Source organism: Globicephala melas, chromosome 14, assembly GCF_963455315.2.
Source record: "Globicephala melas chromosome 14, mGloMel1.2, whole genome shotgun sequence".
In the NCBI taxonomy this organism is placed as follows: domain Eukaryota; kingdom Metazoa; phylum Chordata; class Mammalia; order Artiodactyla; family Delphinidae; genus Globicephala; species Globicephala melas.
The window spans coordinates 83,580,260-83,603,226 of NC_083327.1; the positions used below are offsets into that span (position 1 = coordinate 83,580,260).

The window sequence follows — 22,967 nt, forward strand, 5'->3', positions numbered from 1 at the left end:
TACTGCTATATTCCCAGTGCACATAATATTGGCACATAATAGGTATCCAGTACCTACTGAATGTATAAAGGCAAATTGATGGCTTTTTGCTGTGTTTCAGAGGACTTTTCTGAAAGGAAATACAAGAAGGGGTTGGTATTGTAAGGTCAAAAATGTGATGTGTACTCTAAGTTGCATTGATTGTATGGATAGTATTATAGTTTGGAGATGGGAAGTAAATGGGGAAAAAGATGGGAGTTAATGGGGAAAAAGTGTTGCTATTTCACAAGATGCGTTTCTAATATAGTTTTCTTACAAGCTAATACATTTACTCTTTTTATTAGTAAGTATTTTTGATTGCAAATATGTAAATAGTTCTGGATAACATAGGCAGAGAAAGAGTTTGTTGGAAGATAATTGGGTGTGGTACAGAGTGTTAAAGGAATAGCTGGAGAGCAAAGCTTCATATAAGACAGGAACCAGGGCAGTTCTGAGAGTCTCAGCAGTGGGAGTTTAGACCTTCCCTGTTGAGAGCCTTGCTCTTAACATAATTTGGCATCAGTGCCTCTCAGATTTTATCTTCAAACTTCAGATTCTTAGGAGAGAGAATGTATTTTGGACCAGTGTGCCACGAGTGAGGCCTGGGGTTAACTGACATAACCTAGACGTGACCACCCTGGACCTATTCTGGGTATTGGATGATTCCTTGGTGTGGTAAATTGTGATTTGGGCAGCTGTCCCAATTGGAGTCTACTACTTTTTGGTGTTTCACATCTCCTAAAAGATACCAGCCTTCTCATCTGCTTGTTTGAACTCTAAAGGATAAGGATTCAGCACAAGCCATTAACATAGAATAGGTAAGAGCATGAGACTGTGTTAGAGAATATAACCTTAATCTGCCTGGTCCCCATTCTTTAAAAAAAAATGCTATTCAGGGAATGATGTTTATATTGCATTACTTAAAAGACACATGTTCTGTATAATCCTCTAAGTCAGAAGAGATGTCTTTTATATTGTGGGTCCAGGGGGAGGCACCTTTTTACTCTATTCCTGTCCTTTTTCCACCAGTTGAGATTCACTGTCATGGTCAACTACAGTTGTTGACACGTGTGTTGGAGCGAAACAGTGTCTACTTCAGTGGTTGTCAAAGTGTGGTCCCAGGACTATAGTATCCACACCTCCTAGGAACTTGTAAAATGTTCAAGCCCCACCTCAGACTAGATGAGTCAGCAGCTCTGGGGCTAAAGCCCAGCAGTCTGCCTTCCAAGCCCTGTAGATGATATTGATGCATGCTAAAGTTTGAGAAGCACTGCTGTCGTTTGTTTACGTTGTCATCATAAGCTGGGCTAACAGGTAATCACGTAGGGTCCTTTTACCAGGCATTGTTTCAGAAGGCAGGTGGGGGTGGTGAACTGAATGTCTCTGCTCTTATGGAGCAGGCATTGCAATAGCAGAGACAGACAATAAACAAATGAATATTTTCTTTAGGATCAGTCAGTGCTGTGGGAAAAAAGGTGGAGTAAGCAGATAAACAGTAGCTATGTGTTTATAGTCAAGGAATCTCTTATAAGATGAAGGGAATGCAGAGACATGAATGGAGTGATGGGGAGGAAGAACATTCCAGGCAGAGTGGTCAGCAGTGCAGTGATTCTGAGGCATGAGCATGCTTGGGAAGTGTAGTAAGATGCGAGGTTAGAAAGTTAGCAGAGGGGCCCTATCCTCAAGGGGCTGTGGGTCCCGGTAGGGATTTCTGATATTGTTGAGTGAAATGGAAAACCAGGGAGTGCTGTGGGCTCAGTTGGGTTTTAATAGATTCATTCTGGCTTCTGTGTGGAGAAAGGCTGTGGGTGATGGTGACAGCAGGGAGACCAGCTAGGGGGCAGAGGAGAAACTTGAATAAGCGGACTTAGAAATGCTTGGATCCTTCATAATTGATGACTTGGAGCCAACAGAATTTGCTGGTAGTTTGGATAATGGGGTGTGAGGGAAAATTAGGAATAGCTCAGAGGTTTCGATTGATTGGAGTAACAGAATCACCAGTTCTTGAGCTATGAAAGACTGAGGGAAGAGCAGGTTTGGGGGTGGGGCTTAGGTTCTGATTTAGAGGTGTTGAGCTTGAAGTCAGACATCCAGATGTGGGCATGTCAGATAGGCAGGTGGGTATATGAGTTGTGGATGATTCTTGGCACCCAAAAGTGTCTATTTTATCAAAGCTTTTTAAATGAGAAATTTAGTTATTCATAGGAGAGAAACAGGTATAAAGCCATTTTGGTCCTCCAGATCATTTTTTTAATACCTTGATTTTAAATTTCTGTTAAAAGAATTTGGCAAAATTGGGATCCGCATATAGTTTTTCTTTGAGGTTATCGATACATACCAAATGAATAGTAACTGTTTTGTAGTCTGTACTAGGAACTGTATCTCATCTTTAAAAAAAAAATTAAATAATGTTAAACAAAATAAAACAAGGGCGTGTGTTGTGTGTCTGATTTTGGCAGTATGGAAAAGATTTTATTTCAGAATTATGAATTAGATATTGGCCACGATGAAACAAATATGCATTTTTATTACTCCCGTTTTTCTCAGTATGTCTTAGAGATCATTACGCATGCTTCTCTCTCACCTCCCCCTTTTGTATGTAGGCTCGATTTTGTGAGTGAATTCATCCTATTTGACTCAAAAATGCTTTATTAAAGCTTCAAAGGGGCAGTGTAGCACAGTGGGCAAAAGTAGGGACTCAGACTCCTGGCTGGCTCTGCTGCTTGTATTGTGACTTTGGGCAAGTCTGATCCTTAGTTTCCTCATCTCTGTAATGGAGATAGTCTCTCACAGGCTTATGAGGGGTTATAAGTGAGTTAATACATGTAAAGCACTTGGAAAACGCCATTATGCTGTGTAAGTATTACCAGAATGTAAGCTCCATGACGGTGGGGATTCTTCCCTTTTTTGTATTCTCACTGCCTAGGATAACGTCTAGTAAACAGTAGATGTATAATAAATATTTGTTGTGTGTATCTGTATGAAAGCCTCACTCTTTCAAATATTGCTGAAATTTAAAAAAAATATGTTGCCTTTTGAGTTTGCACGTAGCAACTTATTTATAAAAGTAAGTGTTAATTTGGAGATATTGTTTTGGAGTTGGCTGTGTATAGCTCTGGGACTGATAAGAAAAGAAAGTCTTAGATCACGTGTTTGAGAAATTAGATAGTGCCGTATAGTGTCCTTCGCAATGTTTTTGAATCAGTGGCTTAATGGTATGGGAATGAGAAGGTAATATGAGTAGCTTGTTGAAGATGTATTAAAAATATTACACATTTATTAATATTTATACTTATTAATAAACCAGACTTTTATTGCATCTGTACTGTGTACTAAGCACGTCCTGGAGGTGGGGATATTAATTTAGTAGAGAAAACTCTTTGACATAGTTGAGGTAATAGTGGGTTTTTGAGCCATTCAGGCCTAGGTTTTGAATCCTGGCTTAGTGCCTTCCTGGCTGTATTTGTCAACAGTCGCCACAGCAGTGCTCCATGTAAGCTATCCTAAAACTCAGTGGCATAAAATAACAAGCATTGATTTCTGTGCTCTTTATTTAGTCTACACTGTATGTTGGCTGCAGTTCTGCTGATTGGGCTTAGCTGAGGTTGGTCTAGGCCGGCTCTGGGTGGGTTTAGATTACCTTTATGTTCCTGCTGGGCTCAGCCCAAAGGGGCAGCAGCTACTTGGAGCAAGCTCTTTTCATGGCAGGTCACTGGAGTGTCAGAGCCAAGCCAAGCCAAATTGCTTAAACACGTGTAAGACCTCTACCCTTCTTCCATCAGCTAACATTCCATTAGCTCAGTGGTTGTCAACTGGATGATTTTGCCCATCTGGGGCATTTGGCAATTTCTAGAGCTATTTTTGGTTGTCAAAACTTGGCGGGAGTACTAGTGGCCTCTAGTGGGTAGATGCCAGGGCTGCTTCTAAACATCCTACAATGCATAGGACAGCCCCGGCAACCAGGAATTATCCTGCTCCAAATGTCAGTAGTGCTGAGGTTGATAAACTGCATTATCAAGTCACTCCGTCCACATGAGAAGGGGACTAGAATAAATATTAGCAAAAAATAATTGAGACTATCACATTGGCTTTGAGCACATGTAAACTTTAGAATCTGTTTCCTTGCCTATAATATCATAAGGTCTACGTCATAGAATTATTTAGAGGAATGAAGATAACAAATATATGGTATCTGGATAGAGCACTCAGTACGGTTCTTATGATCATGACTAAGGAAAAAATTCCTATCCTTGAAGGAGCCCACAGTGTTATATGAAAGAGAAAAGCTATTGCATTATCATATAACACTATTTAAGTTTATCATACATTCATAAAATGACCGACATGGATGAAGACTAAAGTTAATGCATAGGCCATCGAAGTGTTGATTTGGCCAGTTATTAAGGACTTGTTTGAATCCATGAAGATCTTATAAACAGTATATGAATGGAGTTAACTCTGATTGATATAAGTAAAATATGTTATATTTTAATGAGTCAATAATAATTCTGTCATTAAATTTGCCTAGTTATTGTTTTTGGGTTCTGAGAAATTGTTTTATAGGATCTGCCAGAGTGGTAGAATAAGTTTCAAGTATTGGCAGGGTCTAGCTGTTAGGGATATTAGTTAGCCTGTATATACATGAACAGATTAGATTGCGAAGCTGTTAACTTGAGATATGTTAGGACTAAATTGTAGTGAGACTTTACCCAGAAATGTTATATGAAGATAACTTTGATTTTCTGATGTTTTTAAAATGGGTTTTAATTTTGAATGATTATAGCGTTAAAAGGTTTGTCTTGGGTCTAGGCTATTCGTGGTGACACATATTGTCAAAGGGTTGTACGATGGGTAAATGCCCTTTCAAATATTTTTTCCAGCTTGTAGGATTTCAACACAGCAACTATAAATAATAACGTAGATTTATAATGGTTTTCACAGTACACACTAGCTCATGATAATAGTCTATGTCAGTGGTGGAGCATGAGTTTTAAGTCACCTTTCAATTTATTTCTCTTGGGCTTGCAGATAAAATTTGGCTAGTCATAGCTTCAGAGTTAGTATGGAGTTATTCGTAAGTTTCACTTTCTCAAGATTGTCGTCTGCAGATTGCCTATTGAGCGGGCATTTGTTTTGGAGGAGTTATGAAAAGAGAAAAGGGGTCAATGCAGTTGGTTATCTTTACTTAAGCCTTTGTTCCTTTGACTCTTGTGGCTTTCTTATTGTGTTGAAAGACTGGATATAAACTACTTTCGTCTTTGATCTTCTGAGAAACAAATGGACGGTAAGTCAGAATTTAATGATCTACTAAGTCTCTCTTCTCAATACCAAGGTTAAGCCTTGATTTTTGGCAGGATATGATCTTAATTATAAGTGAAAATATTTTAAAACATCTGCACATCTCTCTTCTTTGGTAATTTATACAGGAAACTCTTAAGATAGACTGTTGATTTGAAGAAGGTTAGATACATATTTTTATTGAATGGAGTTGTGAAATGTTTCGGATTACATATTAACCTATTGGAGTTTTTAACTTAGCAGTACAATTTGATAATATAGAGCATGTCTAAGTTTCTAAGTTTTAGGTAGAGAAACTGTTATTGTTGACTTGTAACTTTAAACAGATCAATTTAGTGAAGGTCAATTTCATGACATTTGGTTTTGAAGTTTCATTTTTATTTCATTCTGCAAGGATATATTGAGGGCCTACTGTGTACCAAATATTTAATAGGCTCTTTGTGGTCTGAGATATACTAAATTTCTTAGGATGTTAATAGAAATTATTCCAAAAAGGATTTCAAGACAGTCTGAAAACGAATTTTGTTTAGTTCAGGTTTTTTCAAAATTTAATGGTTTTTAAAATAAGCCTTCTCAGAGTCTTAAAATGTGAATGCTTTCTTTTGTAAGTAATATATTTTGATATTAAAAAGGACTAGTGTCTAGAAGAACAAGTTAAAAGATGGAGTTTGTTTTTAGGGAAGAATTATTGCTTGTAAGCAAATGTTTTCCAGGCTCAGCTGAGATAGAAAGTTTTGTCTGTGATTTATCTTATCCAAAAAGAGTTTGTTAGGATCTGCTCTGTTAAAATTATTGTTACAAAGGACTTACGGAATTAGATGGAAACCTAATTACAGGCATCCACCTCCATATCTCTAAGATTCTCACTGAAATAATCAAAGGAATAAAATACAAAGATTGGCGAGAAACCTGCCTCTCAGGGCTATTGGGTGTTTCTGTTAGATATTAAAGGAAAGCTCAAGGTGCTGATCTGCTCTTGGCCCATTTTGGGAAAGCAGTGTCTCCTGGAAGTGAGTGAAGCAGTCAGTAACAGAATCTTCCTAACCCTAACCCTCTCCCCTCCAAAGCTGGCAAATGAAAATGGAGTGTGGAGTAGTCCAAGGTTATACCACTTGAGCTTGGCCACCCGTTTTTGTGCCTGCTTATCATAGGTGACCTAAATTTATTTTGTGAGTAAATGAACTCATCATATGAGCAGAAAACTACTGTAGTTTTTGATAGAACCTGCCTTAACTTTACCCCATGGACATTGAAATAGAACTTTTCAATGACTAGCCTTGGAACTAAATTTAACTATTTCATTGGGAAAGCATATTATATGTCTTAATAAACCCAGCCCTTTAGAACAAAATAGTTCATAATAAATTAGGGACTTCCTGAAATCTAATTTTTGACTTCACTAGAACACTGCTTTTCCTAAGTTCAAAAATAGTATCAGGGGCTTCCCTGGTGGCGCAGTGGTTGAGAGTCCGCCTGCCGATGCAGGGGACACGGGTTCGTGCCCTGGTCCGGGAAGAACCCACATGCTGTGGAGCGGCTGGGCCCGTGAGCCATGGCCGCTGAGCTAGCACGTCCGGAGCCTGTGCTCCACAACGGGAGAGGCCGCAACAGTGAGAGGCCCGTGTACCGCAAAAAAAAAAAAAAAAAAGTATCAGTAAGTAGCCTACCTAGCATGAACTTGGCCATCTCCGTGTTTCATATTGGTATGACAATTTTTTCTTTATTGCTTGGTAAGGAATTGATTGAGTTTAAAAAATGTGTCTATGTTGTATTGTTTGGGGTTATAGAACAATGATTGATTACTTTCTTGCCTTTTTATTTGTAAGATTGTATAAAAGCAGTATAAATTTGCAGTTTTAAGGACAGACTAAAAAAAAAGAAAAACAAAATTTGAGAAGTAATTAGAAACACAAGGCCAAAGAGGAGATCTGAGTATAAACCAGTAAAATTTTGGTATCATTTCAGTAGCAAGAGCCTGAACGAAGGCAGTGGCAGTTGAAATGAACACAAGGGGACAGATTAAACAATGAAAATCTTAAGATTTCTTAGTCTTTTACATGTGGAGGATAATATTGTAGAGGAACCAAGAGTAAGAGATGATAAAAGTACTATATTAATAGAATATAATAATTAAAAGTCACTGTAAACTGAGTTGTGCTTAACAATTTAGAAACATTGAAGCAGGGTAATATAAAAGAAGTTACCAGTAAGTCAAATGGAACTAAAATCTGTGCCAAAAAAGAGCAGGTCTCTTTAAGAGCTAAATTAGTTCTTTTGGAACAGTGTATGAGGCTGCTATTTTTTTTTTAACATCTTTATTGGGGTATAATTGCTTTACAATGGTGTGTTAGTTTCTGCTTTATAACAAAGTGAATCAGTTATGCATATACATATGTTCCCATATCTCTTCCCTCTTGCGTCTCCCTCCCTCCCACCCTCCCTATCCCACCCCTCCAGGCGGTCACAAAGCACCGAGCCGATATCCCTGTGCCATGCGGCTGCTTCCCACTAGCTATCTACCTTACGTTTGTTAGTGTATATATGTCCATGACTCTCTCTCGCCCTGTCACAGCTCACCCTTCCCCCTCCCCATATCCTCAAGTCCGTTCTCCAGTAGGTCTGTGTCTTTATTCCTGTCTTACCCCTAGGTTCTTCATGACATTTTTTTTCTTAAATTCCATATATATGTGTTAGCATACGGTATTTGTCTTTCTCTTTCTGACTGACTTCACTCTGTATGACAGACTCTAGGTCTATCCACCTCATTACAAATAGCTCAATTTCGTTTCTTTTTATGGCTGAGTAATATTCCATTGTATATATGTGCCACATCTTCTTTATCCATTCATCCGATGATGGGCACTTAGGTTGTTTCCATCTCTGGGCTATTGTAAATAGAGCTGCAATGAACATTTTGGTACATGACTCTTTTTGAATTTTGGTTTTCTCAGGGTATATGCCCAGTAGTGGGATTGCTGGGTCATATGGTAGTTCTATTTGTAGTTCTTTAAGGAGGCTGCTATTTATGCAGCAAAACTTGAGAAAACAATTTCAAAGATCCTTAGACTGTATTCATAATCTGTGGTCAGAATTACTAAGTATTTGATCTCCTAGACTCATCTTCAGGGTATGAGGTAACACTTGTAAGCTCAGTCTTGACTCAAATAATCATACTCTTCTCTCTCGCTGTCTCTTTTTTGAAGTTATACGTATTTGTAGTTGAATTATGTGGATGAACTAATAATCACATAAGGGCTTTCATTCATGTAAAAGGTTTGATTAAGGTAAAAAGGATATGTATGTTGATTATTAAAGCAGTGATCCTAATCAGTAAAAGACAGATGACAATATTGAAAAGGCGAGGCCTGGTTATGTAAAAGTAGTATGGTAATTATATGCTTTGTGATGTAGGTGGAACTCATTCTGAAAGTAAATTTGAATCTGAAGAGGGTTTTTATAAACTTTGTACTAAACATTTTTTTGAATGATTAACAAGAATGAGAAAACTAAACATGAGTATCTGGTATGATCAGGGTGTATATGTTTAAGGTCTTTAGAAGAGAAGGCATTATGCCCTACTGTGTCCAAGCTCTGTAGTCAACCTAGGTGTTCTAGGATTTGGACTACTTTTGTAACCTCTCATGTATTAAATGTAGGTGATAGTGGTAACTGTCTTCTGGTGTTGTTGTGAGGATTAAGTGACTTATTGCATGTAAAGTGCCAAGCATCGAAGTTGGCTTTTACTGGACCACTCATAGTAGAACATATTTCAGCGTACTCAACACCTAAGAAATGTTGAGTGACATAATCCTAGCACTCATGATACTTCCGTATTGAAATGGAAAGTGGAAATAATAGTTGTTTTGTTTCTGTGACATCATTGACTCTGTCATTTGGAATTTATCCTTAGATCAGTCAGGCTTACCATTTAAAAAGTTTCTGAAATGTGTAAGAGTTCCTGTGCTGCCTATAACTTATTTAGTGATTTTACTGAGAGTGAAAAATCACTGTGTGATTTCTGTGAACCCTTTTAAATTGTATTATCCAACAATCTGAACAAATACTAGTTTCTTCTGAGTGCTGTATATTGTGTGAGGCACTGTGGATTAAAACACACACACGCACTGTGGATTAACACATACACACTTGTGTGAGGCACTGTGGATTAAAACACACAAACACACACACACACACACACACACACGCCCACCCCATTGCTGGTTTCTGACTTCAAGGAATGCCCTGCGAAAGACATGCAGATCGTTGCATACTGTGTGACAGAAGGGCTGTAAGAGGTGGGTACACAGTGTTCTGAGATCCTCACTTAGGAGGAGAAAACATCTGTCTCTGGGAGTCAAAGAACACATAAGGAAATCACAGAAGGAACACTTGAGCTCAATACTATGTGATGAGGATTTGACATGTTTGGTGGGAAGGAAGGAGGAAGAAAGGTGTTAACAGGGAACAAAAATTGAACGTACCTGCTGTTTTAGAGAACAACATGTGTCTGAACAGAGGATAATAGCAAAAATAAAGGTTCAAAAAGTAGTTAGGGATCTCTTAAAGGGCCTTTGTTGTACGAATTTTGACCTTACACCGTGAAAAATATTGTCATCTATTTGTGTCGTAAAACCCTTGTTGGCTTTCATTGCCTTTATATTTTTATTTTAATTGGTTAAATAATTTTTTGTTTTTCTAAGTACTTGTTGTTTAGCTTCCACAACGACAATCATCATCTTATTCACCTGAGTTTGTTTGTATGGTTTCAGCCTCTTTCCCAATTATATCTATACTCAAGGGATAAAGATTTGACATAATTAGGATATCCAAATTTATATGCTATAGATTTCATATTTTGGTTATTATTGGTTACCGGTTTTCACTTTTACATCTGTTGGTGTAAATGCTTCTTCTTAACATAGCCCTGTGCCACTAACAGAAGATGTGTAGAAAGGCCTAATATATGAAAGGTTTTGCAAAATGGTTCCTATAGTAATTATTATATAGCTTAAGAAGACATATTTGGCTGCTCATCTAGAATTACTATGAACATAGAGAAGGGATAAGACATCTGTCTCCCCAAAAAGTACGAGGCATTTAGATCCATTCATTGTTTGTTTGTTTTTTTAAACAGAAGACTTTCCTTGATATTCTTCCCCCCTGCCCCGAACTCTTGTATCCATGACCAAACTGATTTCAGTTGATGAATGAATATAGTTCTGACGTGAATATTGGTTGGTATTTTCATTTACATTAATGAGTAGCTGAAAGTGAAAATCATGAACACATATGCTGAAACTTTGTTCATAAATGACAAGAGCAGTTTATTTGCTGAATTGGATAATGGTTTCAGATATTGGAAGAACATTGTGCTATTCACAATGAGTGACTTTAGATGCAGCAAACTTCTAAATTTAATCTGCATTGTTAACAGTTTCTCCTTTGCTGTTATAAGTCGAGTTAATAAAACAGTAAATCAAGTCAAACAAAATATTCTGGTACTTTTAATTAAAAACAGTTGTATTGCTAAGTAGTCACGACTCTAGTCTCATCTTACACATTTGTATAAGATGGCTTACTAGTGTTGACTACCACTTGAGGTGGTCCATTTTTGGTCATCTGCTAAGCAGAAGACTTTATCAATACATATACATTTGTGTGTGTGTGTGTGTTTGATACCTACTAACTTGCTTATGTGATCTGATGTAAGGTTTGTAAGATATATAACTAAAATCACCTTACAGATACTAGACAAAATACTTAAAAACAGATTATCAATTTATTGTATGAAAAGCAATCCAAAGAAATACATCTTCTTTTTAAAATTGTTTTTCCAAAATTTTAAGCAGAAATTACTGTTTAACACTTCTTAGAAGTGTTTCACTGAAATGCTTTTAGAAATCCATTTTTTATTCTCTCTTTTGATAGTGTGCCACAGAAGGTTTTATCTTTAATTGTACATTTTTAAAAAGGTTAATGGAAAGATTTGCTATAATACTTTATATTTTGTCATTGGGAGAACTCTGTCATGTCTATTTAAAATTAAGTCAGCAGCAACAAATAGCATTAGACATGACTGTTGTTAACCTCTTCTTTAGAAATTAACATGGCACTGGCAGAGATATAATTGGTAAGCCACAGAGAAGGTCTGTACTTAAACAGTAGAGTTAATGAATGTCTCTTTTTTCTTCTTTCAGCCTTTAAAGTTGTAGTTAGCTTAGGCTGTTTGAAATGATTTTCTTTGAATGTGTTGTGACATTGGTTTAATTGAATGAAGCTGCAAAACTAGCATGATAAATCAACACAGAATGAAGTTTAATGCAAGGCAAATGATATTAACTTGGAAATTGATTGCAGTAGACAAAGCAGCTGCTATGATTAATTTTTTTTCATTCTCTACTTACCACTTTGAGAAGGATGACCTTGATGGTTTCAGTTGTATTAGAACCCCAGTGGTATGCACTTTAACACATTTGAGCTGTTTTTTGCTGGTTGTGGTGCAGTAGAGATTGGTTAATTTATAAGGTTAGGAAAATTTTGTTACAGATTTAATATGTTGGTTTTGACTGGCTTTAAAACACTTTTTATTTAGTAAATAATAATTGGGAGGATTACTTAGCTATGGTAGAAGTCTTTTTCTATGTAATCTTAATGCTGTGGTTTCAGCAAAAGAGATTTAATACGTGAAAATAATAGAATGTGCCAAAGAGGGTCTTCTTTTTTTTTCTTTTTTTAAAATAAATTTATTTATTTTTATTTTTGGCTGTATTGGGTCTTCGTTGCTGTGCACAGGATTTCTCTAGTTGTGGTGAGCAGGGCCTACTCTTCGTTATGGTGCATGGGCTTCTCATTGCGGTGGCTTCTCTTATTACGGAGCCTGGGCTCTAGGCGTGCGGGCTTCAGTAGTTGTGGCACATGGGCTCAGTAGTTGTGGCTCGTGGGCTCTAGAGCACAGGCTCAGTAGTTGTGTCACGTGGGCTTAGTTGTTCCACGGCATGTGGGATCTTCCCGGACCAGGGCTCGAAGCCATGTCGCCTGAATTGGCAGGTGGATTCTTAACCACTGTGCCACCAGGGAAGCCCCACAGAGGGTCTTCTAGGTGTTTGTATGGCATGAAGTGGAGGCTGACCACTTTGACAGAGGACACAAATATAAAACAATTACATATTAGTTATTTGAAGTGCTAAAGTACCTCCATTCGTAATGCATTTTTCCAGACATTCTTTGCCATGTTTGAGATATATAATGTATATCAACTATATGAGTTACTTTGGAAAAAGATCTGTATAGAGCACAACTATTATTGAGGAAGAGCTGGCAAAGACTACTTATTTTAAGAAGCAGTCAAGGTAGAAATAGAGTAAAGGCATTTTCACAGGTTTCTTGAGAGCAAGGAGAATTTCTCCTCTTCCTCTCCTCCCCTTCCTCCTCTTTAAAAAAAATTCCTAGCATCTATTTCACTCTTTGCCACATAGGAAGCCTTGAATACATGTTTCATTAAGTTGAATCTGAAAATGAAAGGTTGTTTCCTATTCTACTGAAAAATACTCAAACTAAACAAAATTACACATAATAAGCATAATGCTTATAAAGTCTGGGTCGATTAATTCTAATATCTAGAGGCCTGGTGGATTTGTTTCTTTTGTCGTTTCTTCAGATTTTTGTTAATGTCATTTTACGTTCTTGTGTATTTGGTTGTTTTCTAGTGTGTGCCAGATAATGTATTTACTGAATAGCTTACAAAAATAATATAAGGCCTAAGATTATGTTGTCTTCCTCCAGAGAGAATATATGTCAGCTTCTGACAGGTACCTACTGTTAACTGGCAACCCAAGATCACCTCGGTACAATTTTGCTTATTGAGGTTGAGACAGTTTTGATGTTCATATGCAGAGTCTGTAAGGGCCTGGGAAATTAGGGTTCACTTTTACCCCCAGAATGCACACCCATCAGATCCCTCCCCAAAGCAAAGACCGGGGACGGGGAGGCGCTCACATTGGTAGTTACACACTCCAGACCACGTCCCTTGAAGTTCAGGCTCTCAGCTGTCCTCTCCGGATTCAGCAAACATACCTAGAGGACAAGGAGTTCCCCAAAGCCAGGCTAACATCCTCTTGATTCTGTGTCCTCCCTACGATCCTGAATTAGCAATTCTTCACAGTCTTGCTGGATCTCTCATGCATTCAAGCAGATGTTTTTTCCTTCTGTGTCCTATTTTACTGGAATTGCTCAGCTGGTCTGAATTACTCTTAGTACTTAACAGAAAATTCCATGAAAATTTTTAAGAGGTTGCCTTTAAATCCAAGTACATCTAGAATTGACCAACTTCACGCAGTACAGAGTAAAAATATATTAAAACGAGGGTCTGAGAAAGGGAAAAAACACACATATCACAGAAAATCTATCAACAGGCCTGGCTCTCTGTTCATTTAGAGCAGACTCTTCCTACTTTTCGGCAACTTGCCAACCCCACCTTTATATGTAGTCACAGATTCTATAAAACTTCATTCCCTCTCCTCAGCTTGGGATGGAAAAACTTATATCGTAATCCCCGGAGGGAAGAGGGCTTTCTTCCATCCTTATATGTGTACTACCCGTCTTTCATTTGGGAATCACTTTTGTAAGATGTGGCGGTGCTGGTGAGCAGCTAAGGCAAAGTAAGAAGCCATTGGAGTACAGAAGATTGAAGAACTTCCCTGGCTGCTTAAGCCTTGACAGCAGTAAATTCTGGCATATTAGTGTTACTAACGATACATTAACAGTAGGATTAAAATGCAAGAAAAAAATAGGAAGCATAAGAATCAGTAACTTAATTGATTGAATAAGTTAATAGAAACCACCCATCAGTCTTTGTGGAACTGATAGTAAACCACCCATCAGTCTTTGTGGAACGTTCATTTTTTTTGTGTCTTTTATGCAGATGACATGTGAATGAGGAAAATTTACTTTTCAATATTCAGAGTCAATCTGTTCTTCCCATTGGACTTTTTAAAAAAATTAACTTCTGTGAATGAATACTTGACATTTCTGTGGAGGGATGATAATTACTTATTTATATAATTATTTTTGTCACTGTCCTATTCGTGATAAGAGTTAAGGTTCTTTGTCAAAGTAGTAATATAAGCTAAAGGTAGAAATGGAAAATAGAAAGGAAAATAAGGATGCAGAGATAAAATTGTGCAAGGAGTGTGGTGAAAAATGTAAATAAGGATGCAGAGATAAAATTGTGCAAGGAGTGTGGTGAAAAATGTAGACTCTCATGACTTAAATATTTAGTATAGGGTGGAATCCAAATTTGGCCATCAGTGTTCTGGCAGCCAACCGCAGAATACAATTCTCTCTGAACAGTTGCTTTGGAGAAAGTATAACTTAGATAAATAAGACAGGAGTTCTCCCCCAAGGATTTCTGTAGAAAAGGCCACCACTATTTAACATAATGAACAGTTCCCTGAACCCTGTCATAAAGGATTTTGTAGAAGGGAATTGCATTCTTGGGTGGCACCTAAGATTTTGTCTAACTCTTTAATATACTCTGGTTTAGATTACATGTTGATGGGCAATTGAGTATAGTACCTGTTTTAGTTAGATACTGTTGTTCCTAATCCATAATTTGTATTAATACATACGAAAATTTCAAGCTAAACATGAGCTGCTGTAATTTCACCCCCAGACTTGTCAAGAAATTCATAAGATTTTATTTCAACTTAATATTTTTTAAAAATCTAACTGAAGGAAGTAAATTTATACTTTAAAATAACTTTAAGTGAATAATGTATGGTGATTTTTTTTTCCCCCAGTTTAATTTCGTTGGGAGAATCCTTGGACCTAGAGGACTTACTGCTAAACAGCTTGAAGCAGAAACAGGATGTAAGATAATGGTCCGAGGCAAAGGCTCAATGAGGGATAAAAAGAAGGTAAGTCCTTGAAAATGGGGCAGGTCTTTATGTGAATAATTTACTTATTCTTTCGAATTTTAGTAACAAAATATCTAGACCCTAAAACACTATACATTATTTGATGTCTGAAACTTTTGAACTTTTTAAAGGTGTTGTCATGATTTTCCCTTTTTGATTATCATTTTTCATTTAGCCAGCTAATATCAGTCTATGATATTACCTTTGGTTTTTACACTTGAGAAACGCCAGTTTGGCAGTTAGTCAGACTATAATGTTGTATATATAAAAGATGTAACTAAAACTTTGAAAAATCTAAAATGTTTCTTTTGATGAGATTTAAATGAGGACCAAACGAATAACTTTGGATGTATGTCATCTCATCAGGAGAGTTAGTAAACATAGGAAAAAAAGGCTTATAACTAGCCATATGAGAGTCATTTTGGTTTTTACCAACATTTTATGTTGATTTTAAGTTTTCTAGACATTTTACTTTAAAGTGTATTGTTCCTGCTTTCTGCTTTTTTCTTTTGCCACTCTTGTTTTTCTAGTATAATAAACACCTAACTACCTACTTTAAACATTGTTTTTAGGAAGGTTTTTTTGCCTTGTTTCCTTTTATCCAGTAAGAGGCAGAATACTTTTGAAATTTCTGCCTGTGTGAAAAATGTTTGACTGATTTTAAAAAATAACCTAGATTTTGATTGCCAAAGATTAGATTTATTGTTAGGAAGGGTTTGTTGTTTGTTTGTTTTTTTTAAATACATTGCCTTGAAAGGGATATCAAATGATAGACCTGTTATGTTACGTTATGTTATTGTTATGTTAGAGCGTGTGCATTGAATCACTTTGTGGAGCTTACGGAATGACCACCAGACCGATAAGGTATTCTGACTTCATTCTGATATGCATCTTTTTGAGCTTCTCACTTCATTTCATTTAAGCTCTCCCATAAGCTGACTGGATCTCAATCATTTTCTCTCCTTACAGACAAATAATGACTTAGTAGTTAAGTTGGAGGGAGAGGCCGTCAATGATATTGATTATCTTTAGATCTTATTATAAGCTGTTCTTGTCAGCTGAGTATAAAGATACTTTGAGGCAAGCATGTGAGTTCTCCCTAAGCATATTTAGCTGTTGTATTTAAAACAACTTTTTTTAATTAGAATATTAAAAAAATTTAAGCATATTGTGAATCAGCTGAGTGGCAATCTCATATCACCATGCAGTTTTGGTTCCCCTGTTTGCACTTATGGTTGCGTTGCATTAAGTAATGCTAATTTAATAGCCTAGGGACAATGAGATGAACTCTCAACAACTGAAGGACAAATAAATCTTCACCAAAAGATTAGTGTATCCATCAGTTAAACAAGTTATTAATATCGGTCAGTTAACAAAACGTGTTTTGCCCTCTCCTCAGCCTCTCTTAGTTCTGTAGTAATGGCTCTCCACTTACTCCACTCACACACTCACAGGCACTGAGGATTAGAGCTTGGAACTGTATTGAGACATGGTGAGTTCTGTTTTCAGTCAAGTTGAACTTTGTAGCCTGAAGAACATTTTTCTGCTATCATTTTTGACAGAAGATTAGAGTGGTTAAGAGAGTATGCTCTATAATCATCTTGCTTTTGTTTGAATCTTGGTTCTATCACTTAGCAGCTTTGTGATTTTAGCAAATTACTCCATCTCTTTGTGCCATATAATGTAGTGAGGGAGTAGTGATGTCACTTCTCTCTTATGATGGTTGTGAGGATTAAATCAGTTGTAAAGCACTTAGAATAGTGTTTTGACACATAGTAATCAATCAATTAATGTTAATGATTGTTCTTAATAAATTTTATATTAACATTATTAGTACATTTTATGTTTAAACTCATATTGTATCATGGGGGAATACTACAGTATTTTACGCTTTGGAAATGACAGTACTTTTGTTGTTGCTTTGTGACCTTTGAATATCCCATATTCTGATGGCTTTTCCGTTTTGTTTCTCTGGTGGTTGGTGTGTCCATATTCTGTCTTGTCCACTTTGTTCTTAAGCACAAATAGAAGCAGTTCGCACATTTTATTTTTGTTTTAATATGTACTGTTGTCTAATGAAATAAAAAATGTTTACAGATTAATGCATGAAAACAGTAATAAATTAAGACACCAACAAAATTTTGACTGCAGATTATATTTTTAGTTTTATTAAAGTGCTACAGATGAACATACTTAGGGGATATCAAGTTAATTTGAATGGCTGTCATATGTTTGATATTATGGTGAAGAATTTATATGTAGATATATAATGCCAAGAGTGTTTTCTGTAATCTTAATTTAAATCTGCCCATAATTGTCAACCAACTCATTTTGGTTTATGCTGTAGTAACTCTGCCCGTTGAGTTCTTAAAAGTGCTAGTAAAAGTTAGATCAAAATGGAAGGTACTATCGTTCATTGCTTGGCTGTTATTTTTATGTATTTTTTTATTTTTTATTTTTTTGGCTGTTATTTTTAGAAAGAACATGACAAATAGATGGAGGCAAAAAGAAATATAGTAATAAGGCCGATTGAGGTATATTTCATGTGTTTAAAGGAAAACTTTAAACTTTTCTGCAGAGTTGTCAGTTTATGTAAAAGCTAGAAAATAAACCTTAATTTACTGACTGTCCAAGGTATTATGACGGAATACTGTTTGCTGATTTGTATCCTTCATGCTAGTCTGATAAACCCAGTGAGGGCATACCATGTCTGTTTTATGGAGTACTTCCCTTGTGTTTGATCAGTACCTGGCACAGAGCAGGAGGTGGAAAAAATTATCTGGGAAAGGAGTGAATGTTTAGGTAATAAATGAAAGGCATAGATGCTCCCCTATTTCCGCCCCATAAAAGATTTTATAAATAGAGATAATTATAAATCCTATGTGCTTTTAATTCTTTTGGGAAGATAGGCAGTGCCGTATCATTCTAAGCTGTTGGTTTTAAGTAAGGGAATGAATGTGCCACTTTAATTTTCATTCTCTTAGATTGGTATTACTTCAGCATTATTGAAGGGCACAACAGTATTGTCATTGTATAAAAATACCCCAGGGGAATGGTACTGGGTAAACTCATGGAGCCTAAGAGCAAGAACTGCACTCAGACTTCGTAGGAGACTAAGGAGCCATGCTTGTATTTCTGCTCCCCACTCCCACCCAGAAATGTTGACCGGTGAAATGTCTACAGTTGATCAAAGCAGGGTTAGTCAAATGTTGTGTCTTCTGGAAATTTCCAGTAAGACTCAGCAATTCTAGTTAGAGCTCTTTACTTGAAATGAAGGGATGTACACTCAGGGAATCAGATGACCTTCTAGGGCTGCAAATAGCAGTGGCCAGATGGTATTAACCACTTTCATGATCTGTGCAGTGTCTTATTCAGACCATTCAACAATCTCAAAAGATAGTTTTCACTCTTCTAACAGGAATGGAGGCTTAAAGAGGTCAAATAACTTACCCAGTCCCTCATTTCTAAGTAGTAACTACACTCAGTATAAACATATATCTTGCTGGACATTGAAATTCAGCTCTGCAATTCATTCTCTTCAGAACATGGGCTTTGAATTTAAAATTAGATCAATCTGTAATAAAGTTTTAATTCAGTTTTTAACTTTGTTTCCCAAATATATTTGACCACAGTCTCTCCTTTCCAAGAGCTATCCCTGTAACTTCTTGAGGAACTGCAGTGTTGTATGGACCATGATCTATGAAATGTTATTAGAGAGGCATATTGTGTAATTACAAACATAGGTAGAATTTCATAACTGTTTTTACATGTCACTTTTCATACACGTTATAAATTTTTCTTAAATGTCTCTTATAGTCCTATTAATTTCTTATGGTGCATATATATTTTAACTAGTTAATATGTGATATTTTTAGAAAAGTTTAAAAGTGTATATGGTCTGGGAAAAAGTATAGGTACCTGATTCTATCACTCTAGAGACTTATTGACAATTTTGGTATGTTTTCTTGTAGATTGTTCTCTCTGCAGTTATGTACACTTTTACATGTGTTATAGAAAGTGAATCTTTTACTATTCATGATGCTTTATAATTGGCATTTTCTCCTGCAACCTTGTACCCTGTCCTATGTCAGTTTAATTGGCAAGTAACTGAGCTTTATAATGTCTAAGACTTTGTGCTGGCTGATAAGAAAGCACACTTAAAAGATGTTTCAAGGCGATATTGATAGTAAAATAGTAAAAATTGATAGTAAAATAAATAAATTATCAAGCAAAAATAAATTTGCTTGATATGTGGGGGCAGCTTAGACTTTTATTTTTATGAAAGATGTTGTTGCTCTCTCAACACTTGGAAAATAATCAGATTAATACAGTTTTTTGTTTGACATACTAAAGTGGCTGTGATAGCCAGTGATATAACATCACGTACAAACATGGTCCAAACAGCCTGCTTTATTGATCTTGTTGAGTACTAGGCTTTCTCACAACCTCGAGCGTGGGTATAGTTTATTTAAAAAAAGAAAAAAAAACACAACCAGAAAAACCACCTTTCATCGTGGCACATTTTGAACAACGTTTATTCATCACCCAGTGTCAGCATTGTCCATCTCCTTCCATGTGTGCCCACATTCCCCCTTACCCTTCCTCCCCCTCCGCCTACCAGATGATTTGGGGAGCAAATTCCAGACATAATTTCAGCTGTAAACATTTTATTAGGTGTTTCTAAAATAGAAGGACTCTTTAATGCTATCATGTTTATGTTTTTTTTAAATCACCAAAACAATTTCTTTGTGTCGCTATGTATCTTGTCATTGTTCACAGTTCCCTTCTTGTCTCATAAATGTGCTTTGAAAAAACATTTTCATGGTATCCAAGTGAGGGCCGTATATCAATACCTTGCTTAAGAGATTGATAGATCTCTTAAGCCATTCTCACCCTCGCCCCCATTTCTCCTTGTAACTTATTTGTAAAAGGACTGAGTTATTTGTACCGAAGATTTCCTGTGGCTTGTGCTGATTGCACTTTCATGGTGGTGTTTAACACTTATCTCTGTCCCCTGTATTTTTGGTAAATTGGTGGTGAGAAAGGTTTAATCAGATTTAGATCTCCTGCCCTCCCTTCCTCATTTCCTTTCTTCCTTTTGAAAGAAACTTTCACAAGCAGTGTTGTGGTTGTGGTACCTAAAATCTAGTTTCCTCCTGATTTCAGCAGTTAACTGTTGATTGTTTTTTAGGCCCTTTATTTCAGTAGGAACTCCAAAATAGTTATTATCCTGTTTCTTTGCTGTTATTAGCTAGGTTTACTTTTTATAGGAGAGGCGGGATAAATGCTCAGTTCTTCACTTACTAGGTTTAAAATAGTGAGTTGTTTCCTAGCAATCCTCCAGAGGTGAAGAGTGAGTTTTTTTGTTTTAATTTGAGTATCATTATGAATGCATTTAAACAGTTTTAATGCATTTCAGTTCATGGCACTTAAGTGTTTTTAACTGATGATCACGTGGTTTGACCAGTGGGGGGCCTTTTCAAATTCACTTCCAAGTCCCTTTAACACAATCCTAGTAGTTTGGGGCTAGTAACTTTGTTTTCTGGTGTATATAATAGTCCATGCTCATTGTAAGATTTCCTCCCCAGACTTGAGATCAGCCACTTCTTTAAGGAACCCTGATTACTATTAGTGAAAAATAGTATTTGGAAACTGCATTATGGGCTCTAGTGTCACTCATTATTTGTAGACCTTTTCAGGACAGAGCTAGGAGATACATAGGTACACACACACACACACACACACTCAGGAATATAAGTATCTTTACAAAGTTCATTCTCATTTAAAATGAAAACTACAGTGTTTTATTTAATTGATCTTGTATCTATATTTTGTTTCCCACTGAAAATGCCGGTTCCTAATGACACAAAATGATTGATTTTCTTTATTCTAAAATATACAAAACAGTCTCAGAATAACAATACAAACACTACTACCAACAGTATAGTCAGTGAAAATTTTTCACCAGTTCTTACTGTTTTTAGGGTATGTTTCACTAGAGAGAGAAGTTACTTTTAAAACACTCAATAGTTTTTCAGTATATATCAGTTATGCCATCATACGGATAAACAGTTAAGGTCATTTGTTACACTTGGTTTTCTAGTTTTACGAATTTCTTATTTTTCTGTTACTTGTAAAATATTTACATGGTTCCAAAATCAAATCTACAAAGTAGGAAATTTTCAGAGAAGTCCTGCTTTTATCCCTGTCTCTTTTATCTATCCCCCATCTTGCAGTTTGGGTAAATTTTTTATTTTGGTATTTGGCTTATCCTTCCATTTCTTTGTTTTACATGAAGAGTTACATGAGCGTGTGTGTGTGTGTGTGTGTGTGTGTAATTTCTCACTCCCTTCATAGATAATTGTATACTCTACACTTTTCTATGCCTTGCCTTGTTTTTTTTGTTTGTTTGTTTTTTACTTAATAGTGTATCATTAAGTCACTTACTGGCAGTACATAGAGACAGTCTTCATTCCTTTTAATAACTTCATCATATTCCATTGTGTCTGTGTACCGTAAATTATTCCAGCATTCCCCTATTAATGGACATTTAGATTGCTTCTAGGCTTTTGCTGTAACACATAGGAAGAGTGCTGTATTGAATAGCTTTTATATACATCTTTACGTGTACTTGCTAGTTTATCTTTGGAATAGAATTCCAGAAGTGGTATCACAATATATAGTTTTGCTAGCTAGTGCTAAATTCTTCTCTTTAGGGATTATTGTTTTGCATTACTTCAGCAATGTATGTGAGAACCAGTTTCCCAACAGATTCACCAACAGAGTTAAACTTTCATGTAAGGCGCTGTTAAAGGAGCTGTTCCATAAGTATATATTTCTCTGTGTCTTTAAAAGGTCCTTGCTGTTATGAGCAATGCAGCCATCTCTGATTTCCCAGTTAGACAATTGTTTGAAATATATTTCTTATTTTGTCATTGAACCCATTTATGAATAATGGTTAGACATAGTTGAAATGGTATTACCATAACTGGTCTTAAGGTCCATTATATTGTAATAAACTTCTGGTTGGGCCCAAGAAACTAATTACTGTTTTAAATGTTTTCAAGAGGAAAAGTGCTGTAATTTTCTATTAGTTCACACAGCCCTTCTCAGCTAGTGCTCCTCATCTTAGAAGTTCTTCAGTTTCACTGAGAGTGGTTCATAACAAGCACCACTATAGATAGGAGAGGTTAATTATATGTAATTTATGCCTTGGGCCAGGCATTAAATACTTGATTCCCTGTGAAATCAGTTGAGAAAGGCTGTACCCTGTGAGGAATGGGTTTTTTCTCTGTACTTTATATCCCTGGCTTAATATCCCCCACCCTGACCCATGCCATTGGTACCTTTGACTCATTGCATCATAGAGTAGGAATTTTTATGCATTCTCTCTTAAAAATGTTAATTTTAGGGCTTCCCTGGCGCAGTGGTTGAGAGTCCACCTGCCGATGCAGGGGACACGGGTTCGTGCCCTGGTCCGGGAGGATCCCATGTGCCACGGAGCGGCTAGGCCCGTGAGCCATGGCCGCTGAGCCTGCACGTCCGGAGCCTGTGCTCCGCAGCAGGAGAGGCCACAACAGTGAGAGGCCCGCGTACCACCAAAAAAAAAAAAAAAAAATGTTAATTTTATAAATTACATGCTTAGAAAATTCCATGTATCTGATTTGAATAGTAGTATTTAGCTATAAAAACAGGTCAGTTGCTTTAGAAGAGTGATTATGAAAATTATAGTAAGGT

The 22,967-nt window shown here is 36.5% G+C and overlaps 1 protein-coding gene across 7 annotated transcripts in view; it reads left to right on the forward strand.

Moving 5' to 3' along the window:
• QKI (QKI, KH domain containing RNA binding) overlaps nucleotides 1-22,967 on the forward strand; it is a 143,262-nt gene that overhangs the window by 37,203 nt on the left and 83,092 nt on the right. For all 7 annotated transcript variants that reach the window (XR_004038701.3, XM_030852971.3, XM_030852972.3 and 4 more), the window contains exon 3: nucleotides 15,114-15,230. Coding sequence is in view for 6 of the 7 variants with exons in the window: in XM_030852971.3 (XP_030708831.1) it covers nucleotides 15,114-15,230 (117 nt within the window). In the remaining variant the exon portion in view is untranslated. The remainder of the gene's footprint in view (nucleotides 1-15,113; nucleotides 15,231-22,967) is intronic.